This window comes from Pteropus vampyrus, unplaced genomic scaffold (assembly GCF_000151845.1).
Source record: "Pteropus vampyrus isolate Shadow unplaced genomic scaffold, Pvam_2.0 Scaffold607, whole genome shotgun sequence".
NCBI lineage: Eukaryota > Metazoa > Chordata > Mammalia > Chiroptera > Pteropodidae > Pteropus > Pteropus vampyrus.
In genome coordinates, this window is record NW_011889388.1 from 15932 (window position 1) to 35258 (window position 19327).

The 19327-nt window shown below is 53.7% G+C and overlaps 1 protein-coding gene across 1 annotated transcript; it reads right to left on the bottom strand.

Annotated features, from left to right (window-relative positions):
• Positions 1 to 1183: 1183 nt before the first annotated feature.
• On the bottom strand, positions 1184 to 19321 carry LOC105308661 (heparan-sulfate 6-O-sulfotransferase 1). The gene has a single exon (XM_011384657.2). The coding sequence runs from the start codon at positions 19294 to 19296 to the stop codon at positions 18766 to 18768; it is 531 nt and encodes a 176-aa protein (XP_011382959.1). The 5' UTR covers positions 19297 to 19321; the 3' UTR covers positions 1184 to 18765.
• Positions 19322 to 19327: the final 6 nt, after the last annotated feature.

A 19327-nucleotide genomic window follows, 5' to 3' on the forward strand; every position in this document is an offset into this window, starting at 1 on the left:
CAGGGCCCAGTTAGCCTCAGGCCATGCTGAGCCAGGCAGAAGCTGAACTGGCCATGAGGGAATTCCCAGGGGCGGGGCCTGGCCCCGATTGGGGGCCCACATTGAGACTACTGCAGGGACAAGTGCACTGTGAAGATGCTACTCTTCAGCTCAGCACTGACCCTAGTGTGCCAAGTTCCATGCCCCCTGAGGACAGAACCTGTCCACTCCTCTCTGTGCCTGCCCAGATCCTCTGCTGGATACCCGCACCCAGCTCTACAAAGTGGGTCCCATACCCTTGCCTTCACCAAGAGTGAAGTGAAAGCAGGGACTTTAACATATTTGTGCGCCGATGTTCCCAGCAGCATTATTCACAACAGCAAAAGATAGAAGCGACCCAAGAGTCCATCCACGGATGAATGGGTAAATAAATTGTGGTAATATGTAAAATGGCATATTATTTAGCCTTAAAAAGGACTGAATTACTGACACATGTATAGGGAAAAATCTTGAAGATATTATTTTAAGTGAAATAAGCCAGTCATAAAAACACAAACACTGTCTGATTCCACTTACATGAGGTACCTAGAGTAGTCCAAGTCTGAGAGAGAAGAAGAGTGGCTGTGAGGGGCTAGGGAAGGAGGATGGCGAGTTAGTAGTGTTCAATGGGTACAATTTCAGTTGAGGAAGATGGAAAAGTTCTGGAGATGGTTTGTAGTGATTGTGCCACAATAATGTGAATGTTACTTAATGCCAATGAAATGTACACTTAAAAATGGCCAAATGGTGCTAAGTTTTATACTATGTAGATATTATCACAATTTTAAAAAAAGGCTCTTCTATGATGAAGCGTTTGTGGCCAGCCCCAGCTGAGAGAGTCCTCAAAAGCAAAGCCATGGAAGGCTTCTTAGGAAAGGTCCGTTGTTGAGGACAGCCACCCCAATGAATGCTCAGTCAGTGTGACAAATGGAGTCCAACTGCCCCCAGGAGGGCAGGGTTCCTTCCTCAGTTCCCTCAGGGAATGACCAAACCAAGGAGAAGACTGAGGTCACCAGACATGACTTAGGGCAGAACAGAAAGGCACCTAGACTCAGGGGTGACATGAACAAGAACTCAGTCTCAACTCCACCAAGGAGATCTCACACTCTCAACAGCCCATTAGGTGGTACTCTGTCCTCCACCCTCTGAATGAACAAATAGGGACTCCAAGAGGCTTCAGTCTCGTCCTCGGCCACAGGACCACAAACAAGAACAGGCCCTGTGCCCCTGGCTGCTCCTCTTGGTGCAAGAAGTCAGTAGGACACAGACCATGAATTTGATCTATAGCAATAGAGAAATGACTGGCTGTCCTCCAGGGTGTCACTAATCTCAAACTTGTGACATGAGGGTGAACAGAATAGACAGCAGGCAGTACCTTCTCTTTCAGGACCCCTCACCTCGGCACCAGGCACCCCAGCAGGACAAATTTCCCACCCCCAGGTGAGCTGGAGAGACCATCACCAGCCCCATTTAACAGATGAGGAAACTGAGGCAGAGAGGTCACACCTGCCCAAGGTCACACTGGTGAGGAGCACAACGGAGCTTGAATTGGGCTATTTCTGAAGGTCATGACCCCCTCAGCAGAGCTAGGACTTATAGGTGAATTATGTGACCCAACCCTACCTTGAGAGATCCAAGCTGCTGCTGTGGTAGAGAGAAGCTCATGGCCCCTCACCCACTCCTGGCCCTGCACACATTGCCCATGTGTAGGCAGAGGCTGGGGGTCTCTAGGCTGGTGGAGGAATGAGGTCTGCAACAGCACAAACACCAAGCCCTGACCCCTTTCTACCCACACTTGACATTTAGGTTTCCCTTAAGAGACCCAGCCCCCTGTCTGTGAGAGCTGTGCCAGCTCTGCTGACTTTACCAGGCAAAGAGCTCCCTCCTTATGCAGCTTTGGCGTGTGCGCACGTGCACTCTGTCTCTCTCTCTCTCTCTCTCTCTCATCGTACCCTGAGGTTACCGCAGCCAGAATCACAGCCTGTCTCTAATACCCAGTGTGTGCTAAAGTCAGGGCTGGCATGGGCCCAGGGTGGCACTGTAAGTTTTCAGGGTAGGGAGGCTGAGGCCCCCGTCACCGAACAGCCTTGGTGGATCCTCAAGTTGCTCGACTCTCTTTGTGGCAGCTAGTTCTATAAAGCAGAGATGGCTGCCAAGAGTGCCTGCAATCCTAAGACCCAGCCTCCCCCTATACGTGTAGATATTGGTATAGTGGAGGGGGGGGGGGGACAGGCTGGATTAGACAAAGAGCCCAACACCTTCCCCCAGTCAAACTCACACAGGGCCTTTACCACCACAATGGGCAATTCCCAGGAGGGGTGGCATCTATGGGTGTGCATGCCCCTTTCCCCTACCTCTGGTCTACCTGAAAGGTGCGTGTGTGTGTTTTGTCAACCCTAAGAAAGAATATACCTGCCAAGGAGGGCTCCGTGTGGTTAATTGGGCCCAAATTCATAACCAGAGATTCCTCAAGGACGCTGCATATCAGGGAAAAGATGCAGACTGAGTTGCCAGCCTCCTGGGTCCCATACCTATGTGCCCGCTATGTGAGTTGACCCTTATAAAGAGCTCCTAGAACAGAAATTTGACTAATGGGCTGAAGACCTGTTATACTCAGTGGGAGCTGTGCAACTATACACTCACACTGGCATCTCTGCTGACCAATGAGGGCAGTGCTAGTTGAACCAATTAAACTGTGAGAATACCACGTCCTCATTTGCTTGAAAATAGACCAATCAGGGACCAGGGGAGGGAACTTCTTTCTATGTAAGCCAGCCTCCTCACTATCTGCGTAGTATTTCCTGGCCTTGAGCTGTAAGCCAGTCTCCAAGACTCCTACTCCAGTGGGGATGAGAGGGGCAGCTGGGCCTCCAGACCCCACTATCTGTCAGTGGCCTGTTTGTAAATAATCTCTTCGGGCAGGCCTGAAAAACAACCAGAGAAGGGAGGACAGGCACACATGCATACTTCCAGGCCACCTAGGCCCCCTGAGTGCCAGGGGCCCCCACAGTCATTCTGTAAGGCCATCCCAAGGATGACCCTGAGATGGCCACCCTCCAGAGCAGCCCAGCCCTGACCCTGTCTGACTTCAGGCCCTTCCTTTCTGTAGGAGATCCACCGCCATGTCTCAGGTATGGTGAGGACAGCCCTGATGGCAGACATAGAAAGTGCCCAGGGTACCCCACCACCACGCGTGCTTAAGAAAAAACACTGCTATCATTGTCGTTGGCCAGGTCTCTTATCCTGGGTTGGCAGGAGGGAGGTGGGAACCCCGAGGTCCAGCTGTCGGAGGTGTCTGGTCTTTCAGCCCTGCGACAGCCTCCAGCAAAGTCCAGCAACGGCACTCCCATCCTCTGTGTGAGCCGGGGACCCAAGAGGACTCAGGCGGGCTCTAGGCTGCCTGCTCCCTGCATCTGCAGTGACAAAATCTTCCATGAAAACACATTTCCCTCATAATCTGGCTGGTCCTCAGGGGTGGCCCAGCCACAGAGTGGAAAATTGCTCAGCTATTAAAAGGGGCTAGCAGGAAGGAATTTCAAAAGGGAAGAAATGTCCCAAAGTGCCAACCACTTGTAAGGAAAAAAGAAATTCTTGTTCTAGGATATTTCTGAGTCATTGCTGGCTCCACGGCATGAGCTGCTGCTGGAAGCGTGTATGTGAGAGTGTGGGTAAGGGTGTGGGTGTGTGACTGCGAATGGGTGGGTACTTGTGTAGCCTGTGGCAAGTCCTGGGAGATCCAGGCCCTCACTCTCTGGGAGGAGGGGCAAGTATCCCCAAGGCCCACACAAAGTCCAGTCCTGGCCTCAGGCCACTGCTCTGTGAGACAGAGGATGGCCTGTGGTTGGTGATGACAGGAAGCATAGATCACAAACTTGACAAGGATCTGTACCACATACAGTCAGCCCAAGAGAGACTGTTGCCCCTCCCCCAACACCAGCTGTCTATTTCCTCTTATACTGGGTGGTATGTACGGCCAGCGTGAGGGTGGAAGGGGGCTGGGAGCCAGGGGAGACCCAGTGGTCACTATATGTGTGCATAATCGGTGCATGGGATAACGGTAGAGGTGCTTGTCCCAATGCTGGGGAATTGTGTGTATAGATTTGAGGCCTGTGGCTCTGCCCATTGTAGCCTGGCCCCCACAGGATCCCTGATACCTGTGAAAACCATGGCTGAGTCTGTCCTCAGGACTCAGCTGGCCCAAATGGCCTGTTTGGCCACCAGCCCACATGGCTGGGAGCAACTGAGCCAATGGGGACAGCATTTCTGGCCTGTGCCTCCTGTCAAAACCACTCAAAGGTGCTGGCTTGGGCAGAGAGCAGAGAGCCAAGCCAGAGTCAAGCCCCCATCAGAAAACATTCCCTCTGGAGGCAAAAAGCCAGTCCTGACTCTCAGGAACACCTGCCAGCACCTGGAAACCAGGTGGGTGTCCGGCGGGCTGCCATCTGCCCAACCCTTCATTGAGCACAGTGTGGCGACAGTGAGAAGGCTTTCAGCCAGGCCCTGCACTCTAAGCTGGTGCTGCAGGCTTCAGAGAGGTGCAGCAAGGGGAGAATGTCTGGTTGTAGGCCCCAGGACCCCTTGGCTGGCTCTCGAACGGCAGCATGAACTACTGCTATAGGAAGAACTGAAGATAAATATTTAAAAAACAGTGTTCAGGTCTAGCAGCACTAAATTTTCCGTGGCCCTGAACTTCCTCTTTGTCACATGGGACAGACTGGGCTGGCTCTGGGTGACACCTGACATGACCAAGGATATTGGCTGTTCCTGCAGCTGCCCTTTCTCATGAAGTCACTCACTACTCCTTGGGGCAGGACCAGAGGCCCCATCATGCGTACCACCCCCTCTATGAGGCCTGGCTCCAGAATGACAACTGCCAAGTGGCTGTAGCCAGAGATGTGGGTAGGGCACAGATAGGGCTCCTGAAGATCTAGGTTCAAGTCCCAAGTCTGCTGCCTAAGCCATGTGACCTTTAGCAAGTTGTCTGACCTCCCCGAATCCCTACTTCCCCATCTGTAATGGGAAAGCAGTAGCGCCCCTTCCCAGTGCACCCTGGGACGTGCCTACGCCCAGCCTCACTGGTCCCTGCAGGACAGGGCTGAGTCACTGGCAGAGGCTGGCCAAGTGAGTAGGGGTCCAGGGTGCATCCACGCTGAGGCTAGAGCAAATGTGTGTAATGGGACCCTGACCTGATATCACTGGCCTGGCAGATGAATAGCAGAGATACCACTAGGGGGTGTCAGGGCCCTCATATTGCCCCTGTGAACTCAAGGGGGCCACCAGCACAACCCAATGGGGGTGCCAAGACCGCTGGGCCCTCCCGAATCTGGGTTGCCCGTCGGACATAGCTGGAGAACTTTGACAGGGAGGCTGGGGCTGGACCCTATGTCAGTGCCCCTCTCAAGACTGAATGAAGTGAGAGCTCAGTGAAAACCTACCAAACAAATTAAGAAGATGCAAAAGGCTCCATGACAGAACACAGGCTGGTTGAGACTGGAGTTCCCATGTTATCTCAGCAGGTAATAGCCGCTGGCTGGCCCATAGGGTCAAGCTCCTATGCCAGCTGATTGTGTGGCCTGGTCAGGGCTCAAAGCTGGGAGGGCTGGGGGAAGCCAGTGACCAGTGCCCAAACACGGCTGCAAGCCATCTCCCCCCGGCTACAGGGTACCCCCTGACCTCTTTTAGAGCATTTCCTCTGAAAATGACCCGGGACAGCTCACGTGATGAATTAAATGGACAGAAGCACTGTCCTGCAGGAAGTAGCTGGGCAGCAATGCCATCCTTGCCCTGCCTCTCCATTTAGGGTACACTGTGAGGCCTGTGCTAAGTCAACCCCATCTGCAGCACTGGGACCTTAAGCTGCCTCTGGCCTGGCCAGCAGAGGGACACAATGTCCAGATGGCAGGGCTCAGGTTGGGGTTGGGAACAGAACAGAGAATGAGGGTGGGCAAGAGGGACTGGAGGGGCCCACTCGGCCTTGCCATGCAAAGCAAGGCCCACGACCCCAGGCGGGGGGGGGGGGGGCGGGGGGGCAGGGGGGTGGCGAGGAGAGGGGGTTCCCTGGTCCATAGGGAACCTCTGCCAACTTAAAACTGCTCTGCCGCCCAGGGACAGCCTCATGGGAAATGCTGGCCCTCTGGACAGGTGCTGTGGTGTCTCACAGCTGCTGGCCTCTGCTTCTCAAGTCTTCTGTGTATCTGACAGGCATAGTAAGGGCTCCACGAGGCCAGACGGGGCCTGGGCTGTGGAATGAGCCAGGAGGAGGCTGCCTCAGGCTGTCAGGATCCCCTAAGCATTCATATTTTGGGCTTCTGCTGGCCTGATGTGCATCCCGTGCCCCTGAGCAAGCCCTGCCTGACACCTACTGGGTCCCCTTTTGACCCAAATGCTTGAGGATGGGGTCTGCCCCTGCTTTGGAACAGCCCCACACCAATCTTGTCACCTGCCTTTCACCCACTTGGCTGAAACCTGCCTGCCTTTTACTTGATAAAAACAGTGTTTTCTGTTGGGCTCACTGCCAGCTCAGCTTCCAGGGAAGGAAAGAAACAAACCTCTCCTTACAGCACTGGGCTTCCTGACTGCCCACCTGATGGTTTTAAAACAGGATTTGGTAGGCCTCAAACTTTTACAGGGTTCAGACAGTTGGTCAACAGCAGCCTTCTGTCTGGACTTACATGAGCTAAACAAATTGCCCAGACCTGCCTGCCCACCCACCTGCCACCAGAGAACAGAGGAGAGGAGGGGGCCTGTATGTGGAGCTGTGGTCTCCCCTCTCTGGAATGTGGGGACTTAGGGTGCTCCGGTGGGCTGGGTGGGAAGGAGGGCTATTGCAAGGGCTGGACAGGTGAGTCTCTGGTTCTCTAGGCAGGGTGGAAACTGTGCTCTCACACTATGGCTCACATGCTCCCCTCTCCTTACAGGTGACATCGGAACCCTCCAAACCTCCCGTGGGAGACCATCTGCTCTGCCTTCCTCCTTTCCACCTGCTCTGATTCTCTTCAGGGAGCAACATATTACACTTAATGACCGGGCTGTTTCCTGCAGGCAGCAGCCATTCATTTAGCTGGGCCTCAAGGAGGGTGTGTGTGTGTGTAGGGGGGGCATTCTCGAAGAAGCCATGCTGTCCTCTGCCATAGGTAGGCAGTACGGCCTGGTTGGCACCTGGCTTTTCCCTCCTAGGTAGGGACCCTATATACTCCTTGTCACTGAGGAGGGGTTAACAGGAAACACTGGGGCCACTGGCTTGGGTATGAATCTCAGCTCTCCCACCTGTGACTTTGGGTGACAAGTTATATAGGCTCTTTGAGCCTGTTTCCTCATCTGCACCGTGGAACCCCTAACAGCGAGGTAAGAACGAGGAAGGCCAGGCACTGAGTGAGGGCAGCACTCGTCAAAGCCACTCTCTGCTCCCAGATTGTGCCCTTGGGCAAGCTCACCCCGCTCCCCAACAAAGTGCATGCCTTGTAAATGGGGGTACCTGGAAAACAGCAATGCGCCTCACAAAACAACACCTTCTCCAAGCCCCTCTATCAGCTGTGGTGTGGCTGGAGGACTTCCTCCTATTGTGAAATTTTCCCTGACAAGAACATGACCCAAGATTCCAGAGAAAAACACTGTGCTATACCCCAAATCCTGGCCTTGCTGCTCCAGTACAAACACTCTATCCCCCCTTTTGCTGTGGTGATACAAATGAAAAACCTTAACGCTGGCAGGTTCTTAATTTCCGAGGACACTAAGGCTCCATGGAAGTAAACATTTATATGTGAGCCTTTAAAGCTCATAACTCAGAGGGGTGATGCTCAGTTGTCGCCCTTGGGCCACAAACATGTGCTCATGTTTATCCCTGGGGCCCTGTTAAGTCCTATGGCGACAGAGCTGTTTAATTCTCCATGGAGGGGATTTATGAGCCCCTATTCCCAGGCCAGTGAGGGGAAATGGTCTAGTAGCAAATGTTGCAGTATATGGGGCTGGGTCAAGTGGGGTTGGCAGGGTACACTCCAAGGCTGATGGAATGATGAGGGAGCTCTGCCCTTATGCTCCTGTCGGAGAGGGGGCAAGAGCTCCATTAAACAGAGGGGGCCCATGCAGGGGCAGCCCCAGGGAGTAGCTGAGAAGACAAGGGACTGGGCACCAGGCTGGAGGCACAGGGACACAGGCAGGCCTTGTGGGGAAGCCCTGCCCAGATTTCCACTGGATGGTAAAAGAGGGTTCTATGACTTCAGAGCAGTAGGCTCCAGGCTCTGGTTCTGGTTGCAGGATCCTTTCTTCCAACCCAACCTCACTGGGATACTACAGCCAATGGATGTGAGATGCCAGGCAGCAGGCTGACCCACTCGTCTGGCCTTTGGGGCTTGGCTCTTGCAGCAGCCACAGTGGGTGCTGCTAAGGACTTCCAAGGTGGGCCTTGGGGATGTCCCTGATGCAGAAAGGATGGCTGGTCAGCCAGCCATGTGTCTACACACTCAGTCTTCTGGGCCTCTGAGCGCCCATCACAAGGGGGTCCCAGAAGGGTTCAGAGGTCAGCAGGTTCATTTCCTTCTATCTGCTGCATGTGCATTTGGTGCCTTTGGCTGGAGGACAAGGATGTGCTGGCTCCCCAATCCCCAAGGGTACAGGCTCTGGTAAACCACATGCCCAGACCACGTACAGTGTGGAAGGATAGTTGGAAGGTGCCTGGCCTCATCATCTGTAGAACTTCAGGGGAGAAAGCAGCCCAGAGACACCAACAGCTAAATGTTGGGGAGGAAACCTCAGGGGCCAGTAACCACACAATAGAATGCCTGTCTCATCCTATCACGGAAAAAGTGGGCTACTGGCCTGGCAAAAATGACAACGTCTGACAGGCCAAATGGTGGGGAACGTCAGGCATGGTGCGAGGGTGTTAGAGGAACCAGTCCAGAGAGCACTGGTCCTGTCCAGCAGAGCTGAGGATGGACCGCCCACCCTCCAACCCACTGCTAGGTATGAAAAAGAGGGGCAAGCCCAGTCATCGTCACCTGGTCTGTGAAATACTCCTCCCGTCTGCTCTCAGAACAAAGCACAAGAAAAAAAAGAGACGAGTCTAGAAAAATTTGATATTAAATCCATCAGTCAACGAATTAGATATGCATGTCATGGACCAATATGGATAAACCTCAATGACAAGGCTGAGGGAAGAAAGCAAGTTACAGAAGATCAAGTACAGTCTGATGCAGGTTCTAGAAAGTGAATAACATCCAAACAGTGCTGTGTACTGTTTAAGGGATACACATGTCTGCAGAGAAAACACACAGCACAGATAGTTGTGATGGGGGAGGTGGGAGAGGGGAGGCCACAGCAGGCTTCCTCTACGCCCTATGCTAAGCTCTGACCCTGCAGTGGGGGCAGAAGTACTGGCAACAGAGATCAAGACAATCAGTCATGGCAAGTGAAAACATGAGCCTGCCAACTCATACCTATCAACGCTCACAGATGGGTGACCACAGCCCAGGCCTGGTGCAGAGAGGGGTTTAGGGAGGGGAAGAACCTCATCCCTAGGTTTCTGTAAGGCCTTGGGATTTGGCCAGGCAGGCCTCTCTGTGCACAGCCAGAGTCACCCACATTTTTACCTCTTCTTCCCTTTGCCATTGAGCTCCCCATGGTTGAGTATTGAGAGTTATCAGAAGGACAGGTGAGCAAGCTGCTGCCACCACAGGCCACAGACACCAGGGCCAACTTGTACATCCCCACAGGCTATGATTACATTGCCCCTGTCATCTGAGCTGCTGGCCAGGGGACAGGGGCTTTCCAGAGATCTAGGAAGCAAACACAGCCAAGCCCTTTTGTTGAGTGGGCACAGATAGGAAGAAACAGGATGGTTCCCCATGCTATAGCGGGGGTGAGAAGGAGACGCCCACAGTTGAAGTGTGGCACATCTCTGGCTGTCATGTGGAAAGGCCAGCGATGCTTGGTGGATGTTCCAGACAACATGCCCTAGCTGCCTGGGATGCAGCTGCTTTGTGGGAAGTGCCCTGCTGGCCCTTGAGTAGATCAATTCAGAGTATGGTCAGGAGCCAAACTTCTAGCTCGCTCTGAAGGGCCCTTCCCTGTTCCCAGAGAGAGGGGATGCATTGCAACTTCTGGTAAAAAAAAAAAAAAAAAAAAAAAAAGAGTCTTCAGCACCAAGCACAATTCCAAGTCAGTATGCCCATTTTACATATGGGGATCTGTGGCACAGAAGTCACAGTATGTGAGTAGCAGAATCAGGATCCTACCCAGGTGGTCTGGCTCTAAGCCTGGGCCCCAACCCTTGCTCTATTGCCCCAACCCTTGCTCTATTGTACAGTCACGAGCTTCCTGGCTCTGAGGAAGGCCCTGGCTGCCTGCTGCTCTTGCTCTCCCATCTGATGTGGGCTGTTTTCTTCCAGGTGGCTTCCTCGCTGCCAGGCTGCCCATGGACCACCGCCGTCCTTACTTTGTTGCAGAGGGTGGACAGAAGTATCAGGAGCTGTATTGAGGGGCAGACTGGACACCAAATCCTCCCACAAGGCAAGTAAGGAAAAAGAGGCTGAGAGAGCTGAGTGTACCCAGGTGTGGAGCCAGGGCTGCAGCCCAGACTAGCCTGTCTGGGGAATCAGGCCAGCACAGAGGGACCTGGGCTTGAATGATAGGCAGTTTTCTGAGATACCGGGGTCCCCGGCTCCTGCTGTATGTAACCAATGGATTGGGCCCCACAGCCACTGATCCTCTTAATTCTATAACTTTATAAACAACTCCATAGTTTTGACCTCTCTAGTTCCTGTCTTTCCAGACAATTACTGATTTGCTCTGATGCCCTTGTTGGGCCACTTAACGTTCACCAAGTAAACAAACTGGGGCAGCTGCGCTGCTCACACGCAGCTCTCACAGGCCATCCATCAGAAAGCCGCCTGTCTCTTACTGAGTGCCCCTCAACTCTGCTCCCATGCCAGGTCCCATCCCCTACCACCATAGCTAGCCTCCCGCATTGCTATGGGAAGCCACTGACAGCCTGCTTTGTAGATGAAGCCTTGGGCCTCACTCCTGGGCAATGAGGCCTGTGTTCTACCCCTGCACTGCAGAATTCTAAAGGGTTACAAGTGGCCACAGTTCTGACAAGACATGAACACAAACTGGGGCTGGAGAGGGACCACAAAGTCACAGGTGGGCATGGGTAACAAGTCACTGGTTCCTCTATAGAACCAAATGACAAACTCCACATCCCCATTTTAGAGATGGGGACTGAGGCTCAAAGAGTTTCCCTGTGCCCATGAGACCCCTGGCTCCGGACAAGGTAAAAAGAGAGTCTGCCCAGAAGGCTCCTCTTTCCTCCACTTCCTAGCCAGCCTGCTGAGGCCCAGAGCGCTGCCTAGGCTATCCAGAAGGAACTCAGGGGCTGAGCCCCTACACATCTCAGCCCTCGCTGAAGCCAGCGTCCCATCTGCACAGAGAGGGCCCAAGAGCCTTGCAATGACCTTGTGGAACTCAGTCTTTGTAGGTGGCCCTTGGTGAGCTGAGGCCCCAGATCCAGGGTGCTTGGCTGAGTAAATAAACAGACCAACAGCTGGGTAGGGGTAGGGCTCTAAAAAGTCCAGCTACCCTGGAGGCCACCTCAAGAGGAGTGCCACTAGGCAGCACTGCAGGGAAAGGCTGCCAGCCAGTTAGGCAGTGGGTGGTGGTACCTGCACATCCTTAGCTGGTTGGGAACCTGGCCAGGCAGCTGGTGGCAGTGGTAGAGAAAGGCTGCCCTGGATGGTTTCCGTTCTTCCATTAGGGAAAACAGGCCTCAGGCCCAAGCCAAGGCTTGGGTAGGATGTGTATGGTCTTCGGCAGCTGGACAGCCACCTCCCTCCACCTGCTTGGCTGACCCTGATGTACTGACAGTGTCCACCCCAGGTCAGGCAGTCTGAAATCAGCATTTTAACTCTCTTTGCTGTGTGGGTATGTGCATGCAACACTATTCCAAAATAACAGGCCCCGTTAAATAGGGACTTGGGACAATGCCACAGTAGAAGGGGGCATTTTACCCAGGGAGGAACATAGATCAAGTATCACAACCAGAAAGTGATGGGCCCGTATTCAGGGGCAGACGCAACACCAATGCCTAGGCCTCTGTCTGCCCCTTTGGGGAAGCCCTTCTCTACTCACACCGTCCCACTGCCCACTTTTGCTCCCATTTGTCCCTGACTGGCTGTGTGTCTCAGAAGATATGCCTGAAATCTAACACTGGTTCCAGAGCACTGCTTCCTATCTTTATTTCTATTCATCCTGCAAAAACCTGTGTAGAGGTAGCTTCTTCTAGGCCCTTAGATGCTACAGGTGATACCTCCTGCTGTCACTACTCACATGCCTGAGTTTTTGTGGCTGTGGCAGTACCTCATCCCCTGTGGCCCTGACCAAGCTTAGCACATTTTTTTCTGCCTAACATCTCCCTCCCCCTCCAACAACAACAAAAAAGAAAAACCAAAATAGACAGCAATAACTTAATGGGAAAAGAGCCAACTGAGTTCTGAAAGAGGCACGAACAAGTCTTGTGAGGTGAAAACCTTCTTGCAAATATGTCTCCTCACCTGTGAGTGCTGGCAAGTGAGCCCAAGGTATGAGGAAAAGGAGAACAGGGCTGCCAATGAGAAATGTCCATGTGGTTATAAGTAACCACTAAGAAAAGGTCTCAGAAAACATGTTCACAGGAGGGAGGCAAGTCCCAGCCTATTTTGTGAGCTCTCTCTCCACAGACCAGGTAAATCACATCCTGGCCTGAATTACACAACCCTTCCAACAGGGCCAGGTGGCAGGGCTGGCAGCTGTGTGACCCTATTGTACAGGAGAGGCAGTGGAAGGTACCGGCCCTGCTGTAAAAGTCCCGAAATGCTGCCATGACGGTCTAAGCTGCCAGCAGTGCTGACGTCATCAGCAAAACTCACTTAGGTACCTTCCTAGAGCCAAGAGGATGTGGCCCGGTTAAGGTCTTGCTGGTACTCCAGCAAAGGCTGCTGGATGTTTTCCAGTAAACTGAACGACACAGTCTGCCCATGAAATTGTCCTTGTCTGCCTTGGGTCTCAGAAGCCCACACATGCTGAGCCTGCTCTCCCCCAATGGCTGGGCTACTGTTCTTTCCTACTGACAGTCTCCCAGGTGTGGGGTGGTGGAGTTTGCAGCCGAGGGCTGGGCAAGCACAAGGGCTTCAGGGCAGACATCTGAATGCCAGCTCCTGGCTCTCCAGGCCGAAGGACTCTGCAAGTTCCCCAACTTTTCTGGGCCCTGACTTTCGTGTGAAAAATGGGGAACCAAATGAGATGACCCATTCTGAGTACCTACTAAGCACTCAAGGAACAAGAGCCAGCCTCCTGCCTGCACTCTCCTCTCTCTGAACATAGGCTCCCCTCACAGGCCCGTCACCTCTCACCATACTTCAGATGGGAGAGCTGCACTTCACTCTCTGTAACAAGACCAGCTGGCATTTGGGGTGACTAGGCACGGCCCCTCCCAAAACTCCTGAAGTGATGGTCTATCCCCATGGTGTACTTGTCAGGTTTCAATAAAAACCACACAGATACATTGTGTTGATTTAGAAAAGTAAACCCTTTTAATATTCAGTACCAAAGGGTGCTGTTGAGATGGGGACTCGAGTACCACAGGTGGCAATATTATAGGTATAGAAGTTCTGAAAAGTAATTTAACATTCATATGGGGAATATTTAAACATTCAGACCACTCAACTCGGAAATTCCACTCCTAGGAATTTCTAAGGCAATCAGAGCTATGCAAAATAAAAACAAGGATGTCTAGTGCAGCACTGTATAGGACCCAGAGACGAGCATCTGCACTCTTAAAGACAGGGAAAAGCAATGATGCGGCACCCATAAGGGGTTCATCTACAGCCCTTAGAGTATTATATTTTTAATGACAAGGAACAACATTTATGGAGAATTTACATTATGGTTTCAATTACAGAAAAAAAGTATGCATGGAGAATAGAGCGACTTTTATACTTTGCTCTCAATTACCTTTACAATCGTTACTTTACAACAAAAAGAGATGTGAAAGAGTGTCCCTCTATGTGTCCCCCTATGGACAACAAAGTCAGGCCCCCACCATCGGCCTGCCACTCTACAAGTGCAGCTGCCAAACCTCTCAGACCTCCCACCAAGAAAGAAACCTCTATTGAAGGGGCTTCATTGCCCCCCTGGGCCCTAGGGGTGGGAGCTGTGCCCACAGGGAAAGCCTTTCTGATCCAGAAGCAAACAAGCCCCCTGACCAGAGCCGGTGCCACAGCACAGTGGTCCAACCCACCCCACCTGGCCCTGGGTTTCATGAGTGAAGTGCCTACAAGGACAGGAAGCCCTGGTCTCCTGTCTTGTGGTGCTTCTGGACAACATGAGTTACAGAGCCTGGTAATTTCACAAGCTAGAACAACATTTAAAATGATTTTCAGTAAGCCAATTTAAAGTCTGCTTAAAAAGAAAGTTCTCATGCATTTGCTTAAAAAGGTTTTTGTTTTTTGTTTTAAAACGAAAATCTAATTCTGAATATCTTGATCTCAGATTCTTTTTGTCTTAACCCAAGCACTCTCTGGGTGATTCAGGCCATGGTGACACCCCAATCACGTCCTTTAAGTGGCAAGGCCCTGTTCATTGGTCCCAGTCACGTGATCTGAGTGACATCTGCTCCACTGCAGGCAAATGTAGGTTTTATCTCTTGATGGCACTTAAGAAAATGATCGTGAAGGCATGCTGGAAACTGCTGAGTGCTGCAGAAAAAACCATCACAGAACCATTCCAATCTAAGTCTGCCTCAACCCTGTCGGGCCCACTGAAGAGCTCCAAGATTCTCTGGGCAGCCACACTGCAAACGCAGGGTTGACTCCCTAAACCTGACTTATCTAGGGAAAACCAGCTAAACGCAGCTCCTGGAGAGGCAGCAGGTCCAGGAGGGGAATGTTCTTGTTGGTGCTGACATGTGGGCAGCACCCACTTGGCATCTGGCTAGGGCCAGCATGCTATGGACATGCCAGGATGGAGAAGAGCCAAGGGCACTTAAGGCAACAGAGCCCTGGCGAGGAAGGCTTCCTGGAGTACAGGGCAGCAGGGCTGAGGCTGAAGGGAGAGGCACAGCCTGTAGAGCAATAAGAAGAAATGAGGGCAAGGTGGGCAGAGGGCAGCACAGGCACATTTCTGGAACCAGAGAGGACTTTAGGATGGTGGAGGGAGGACACGTGACCAGAGAGGGGGCTGCAGGACCGAGAGGGCACATTCTATTGATGCTAAGGCTTCTTGGCTCCTTGTAGGAGGCAGTCTTTGGAAGGCAATATCACAGATGCTGGGAGTCCACCAGGGGCTCCAGGGGGGTGATGCCACAGAGAGGATATGGCAGAGCCTAGGACCCCTAAAGGTGGTCCAGAAGCCACATTTAGGTTCCGAATGCCCTTACTGGTTCCAAACGAAGCCTATATGATTTCAAAGGCATTTCCAGAGCAACCCAGGCAAGACCATGACTGGTCTTCCGTATCCTTCGGGCACATCGGAAGAAGAAGGAGAGACGTTCTTGCCCTTGGGAGCACCAATCCAACCCTATGAGGTGATGCGGGAGTGCTGAGACACTAACCAAAGTGGCCCTTGGCAACAGTTACCTGCCTGCTGCCCATGGGCAAACACATCTCTTTGAGGCCACTCCTTCCTGGGGGCCTTACGTGCTCTCCTGGCTGATGCCAGCAGGTGTGGCAGCGCCTTTGGCAGACACAGGACAAAACAGTAACCTGCCAATGCTTTGCTCACCCACCTGTTCTTCTCTTCCAAGTCAGGGAGTACTAAGAGCTGCTGGAAGCTCTAAAGCATATTCCAGGAAGGCACTGAAAACCTGTCCATCTCTATTGGTCACCTCGACACATGCCCAGCTCAGAATGACCCAGGCTGACCCATGCGACGAAAGATGCAGCTTATTATCTCTCACTTCCCGCACAAGATTCACTTCTGCTAGGCCTCAAAACACCACAGACACTGGCACAAGGAGCTGGGAGAGGCTTGGTGGAGAGGTTCTAGAAGTGCCCCTCATAGCAGAAAGGCATCTGTCCAAGGCCTGCAATGTGCTTAGCCCTGGGACCAGAGAGGACAAAAAAACGGTCCTCATCTGAGGCCCAGACTCCAAAGGGCCCCATCAGGGCAACTTTCGGAGGCAGGGCCACCCTTCCTTAGTTCACCAGTCAGGGGCCGCTCCGACACCCACAGGGACTAGGCCCTGCTGGAAGGAAAGCGAGGGTGACATCTGAGACTCATGAAACCAGGCACTACTAGTCCCAGGCACCCTACAGAGGCCGGGCACTGCCACTGTCCCGTGAGAGGTGCTGGGTCCCTACACAGATGGGAGAATTGCACCCCGACTTCTATAGACTAGGGGATCACTTGGCAGGTGAACCTCAGTGCAGATGGCTCGTAAACGCACAGAACAAAGATTACCATGGCCTCTCGAGAAAACTAATTGAAAAAGCAATCTACCTGGTGCCTGGAACAGAAATAAAAAGAGAGGAGGGGGAGGAGAACAACTTGTATGGCAACGTTCTGTCACCTGCTTGGTGGCACAGAAGGATCCCAGAGTGGAAGGCTGAGCAAGGGCCTCCTAAGGACCCTGGAAACCCCTTCACCAGGGCTGCGGCTTCTGAGCTCAGCAGCTTATAAGCCAGGAGTGGGGGCTGTGGGGAGCTGGCAGCCCACTGCAGCAAGAGGCATCTGGCTGACCAGGCATGGCATTTTCCATTCTTGCAACACACATCCACCCTAGGGTGGGGCACTGAGGCCTCCCTAGTGTAGTACCAGGGGAAAGGAGGGGAGGGTACCAATCAGCTCCACCTGATCCTCCCACTTCTGTCAGTGAGGGTGGCTGGCTTCCTGTTCTGATGGACAAACTCCAGAAAAGGTAGACGAAGAGCCTTTCGCCCTAGTCATCCAAAGGGAAAATCAATCTCAAGCGGAGGGGCTGCAGGAAGTGTCCTGGTTGCAAAGGAGGGCTGAGGCCATATCTACAGGGCAAGCTTGACTCAGGCCTTGTGGCAGCCCCTAAAGCAGGTTATGCACACTCCCTAAAGGGGCTTTCATGTATGCTAATTCCCTCTGGCAGACAGGACAATGTCCCCAACACCTACTCCCCTAGGCATGGAGATGTCTACCTGGGCCAATTTCGCTTGGGCAGTGCCCAGTTCTGGGGGCCTACAGCCCTGCTGGGTGAGTGGCTGCAAGTCCTCAAGCCAAGCTAAGTCTAGCACAAAGTGGCTGGACCACGGGAGACAGGGGGTGGAGGAGTGGGTGTTACCCTGGAAAAGCACAATCACACAGAGCAGGCTAAGTGTGGGCAAGAAGCAATGCTTCAAGGGCCCTGGACAGGCGCTTGAACAGGCAGATCTGAAAGCCCTGAGGCCTTTAGAGACTGGGAACATCACTTCTCAGGCTAGGAACTGCTGTCTTGGGGATAAGGTGGGACAACACAAAGACAAGGAAAAGTGGGAAGACATCCCCCGCCCCACCAGCTCTAGGGCCCCAATTTCCTGAGTCTGGGAAATACCACAGATAACGGCCGGAAGGGCAAGCAGGGAGAGCAATGGACGTTGCTCCGCCTCTGGACTGGCCAGATGCCCAACTTTCATCTCCCAAACTCACCAGAGACCCTGCACCTTCCTGACAAAGTGCAGATAACATGACTACATAGACACACAGGTCCTGACCCAGCCAGTCTGGGAATGCAGTCCTAAGGCAAATATGGAAGGTAAACAAAAAGCTAGCAAGAAGACTTCATTCCTTTCCCTTTCCAGCTCAGACATTCTGGGGAGAAGGCCCCACAGGGCACCAACACCAAGAGGAGCAAAAGAATCCCAATTTTAACCACTGAAAAACCCAGCACTGCCACAGTGTTCTGGCTGTGAAGTGCATCCCAGGAGAGTGCCCCACCTCCCCAGGTCAGCCCTGTGCCCACAACCTCTACAATAATCTGTGCACTCTCCCTAAAGGGGAGACACCACGGGAAAGGTGTCTGGCTGCACAGGTACTCCAGACCAGTTCAGCTCCCCCCAACCTGGCTGTTGGCCAGCTTTTGTTCCTTTCAGAGAAAGCTCGCACCTGGTTCTGGCCCGACTCAGAGAGCAGGAAGCTCTGCCTCCTCCCTGCCGCCAGCCTCATGTCACACTCGGGCCTTTGTTCTACCTGCATATTCGGGCAGGCGGAGCCAACCCCTTTAGCTGGGAGCTCCTCCCCAGCCACCTTAAGGCAGGCTGGCTGGCGGGCTGGGGCCCCTACAGGTGCAGGGAAGAGGCACCCTACTCCCCACTTCCTCTTCGGGTATGAGACGCAGGAAAGCGAACACCCCAGGTGCGCTACACACGCACAGGAACCCACTTTCCCACTCGACGACCCATGGCCAGCCTGGGCCTATAGCTAGGGCCGGCCCAATTTTACACTGGCCCCGTAAGCCGTTGGGCGATGACCGGTGGAAGCCTAGGCATTGCGCAGCCCTGCGGCGATAGGTGGGGAAAATTAGGCAAGGAGCAAGAGGGGGAGAGCGAGATAAAACTGCAGAGTGACAGCGGCCGCAGCAAACTGGGGGCCTCTGGCGCCCGACAAGCGGGAGGAGGTTCAAAAGGGCTGTGGCTAGTGGGGGCCCCCAGAAGGCAGAGAGAAGAACACAGAGGGAGAGGGGGCCCAGTACCGTCCCCCGGGCCAAGGCCCAGGGAGCCAACGCAAACTGGGGCCCGCGCTCTGGTCCCGACGATGTAGCCGCTTAGTGGGCGGGCCTCACCTGGGAGTGCGCAGCGCGGCGGGGTCGCGCCGGTCCAGCACGCCGGGCACGCAGTTGGTAAGCTCCGTCCAGTCGGCATGAAGCCCACAGCTCCAACCCGTAGAGAAACGGGAGAATAGCCAAGTCTCGCGGCGGTTGGGCCGATAACAGGTGCACTTCTTCTGGCCGGGCCGGCAATCGCAGGGCACCTCGAGGCGCACGTTCTGCACGAGGTGGCGGCCGAAAGTAGTGCCGCCGGTCTTCTGTATGTGCAGGAAGACAATCACGTCGTCGCCCTTCATGTCGAAACGCAGGGAGCGCTCCAGCTCGCGCACCGGGAAGTAATATTTCTTCTCGTAGTGTGGGTCAGGCGTGGGGAAGAGGTCCAGATCGTCCGGCGGCGCGCGGCCGCCGGGCGCGCCTAGGCTGAGTCCTGGGCCCGCGTACTGGTACAGGATGAGCATGAAGCACGCCGAGCCCGCCACCACCAGCACGAACTTGCTGGCGCGCTCAACCATGATCCTGCCGCCGGCGCGCCGCCGCCACATGTGTCACCATTGCCGGCAGCCGAGGAGCGGG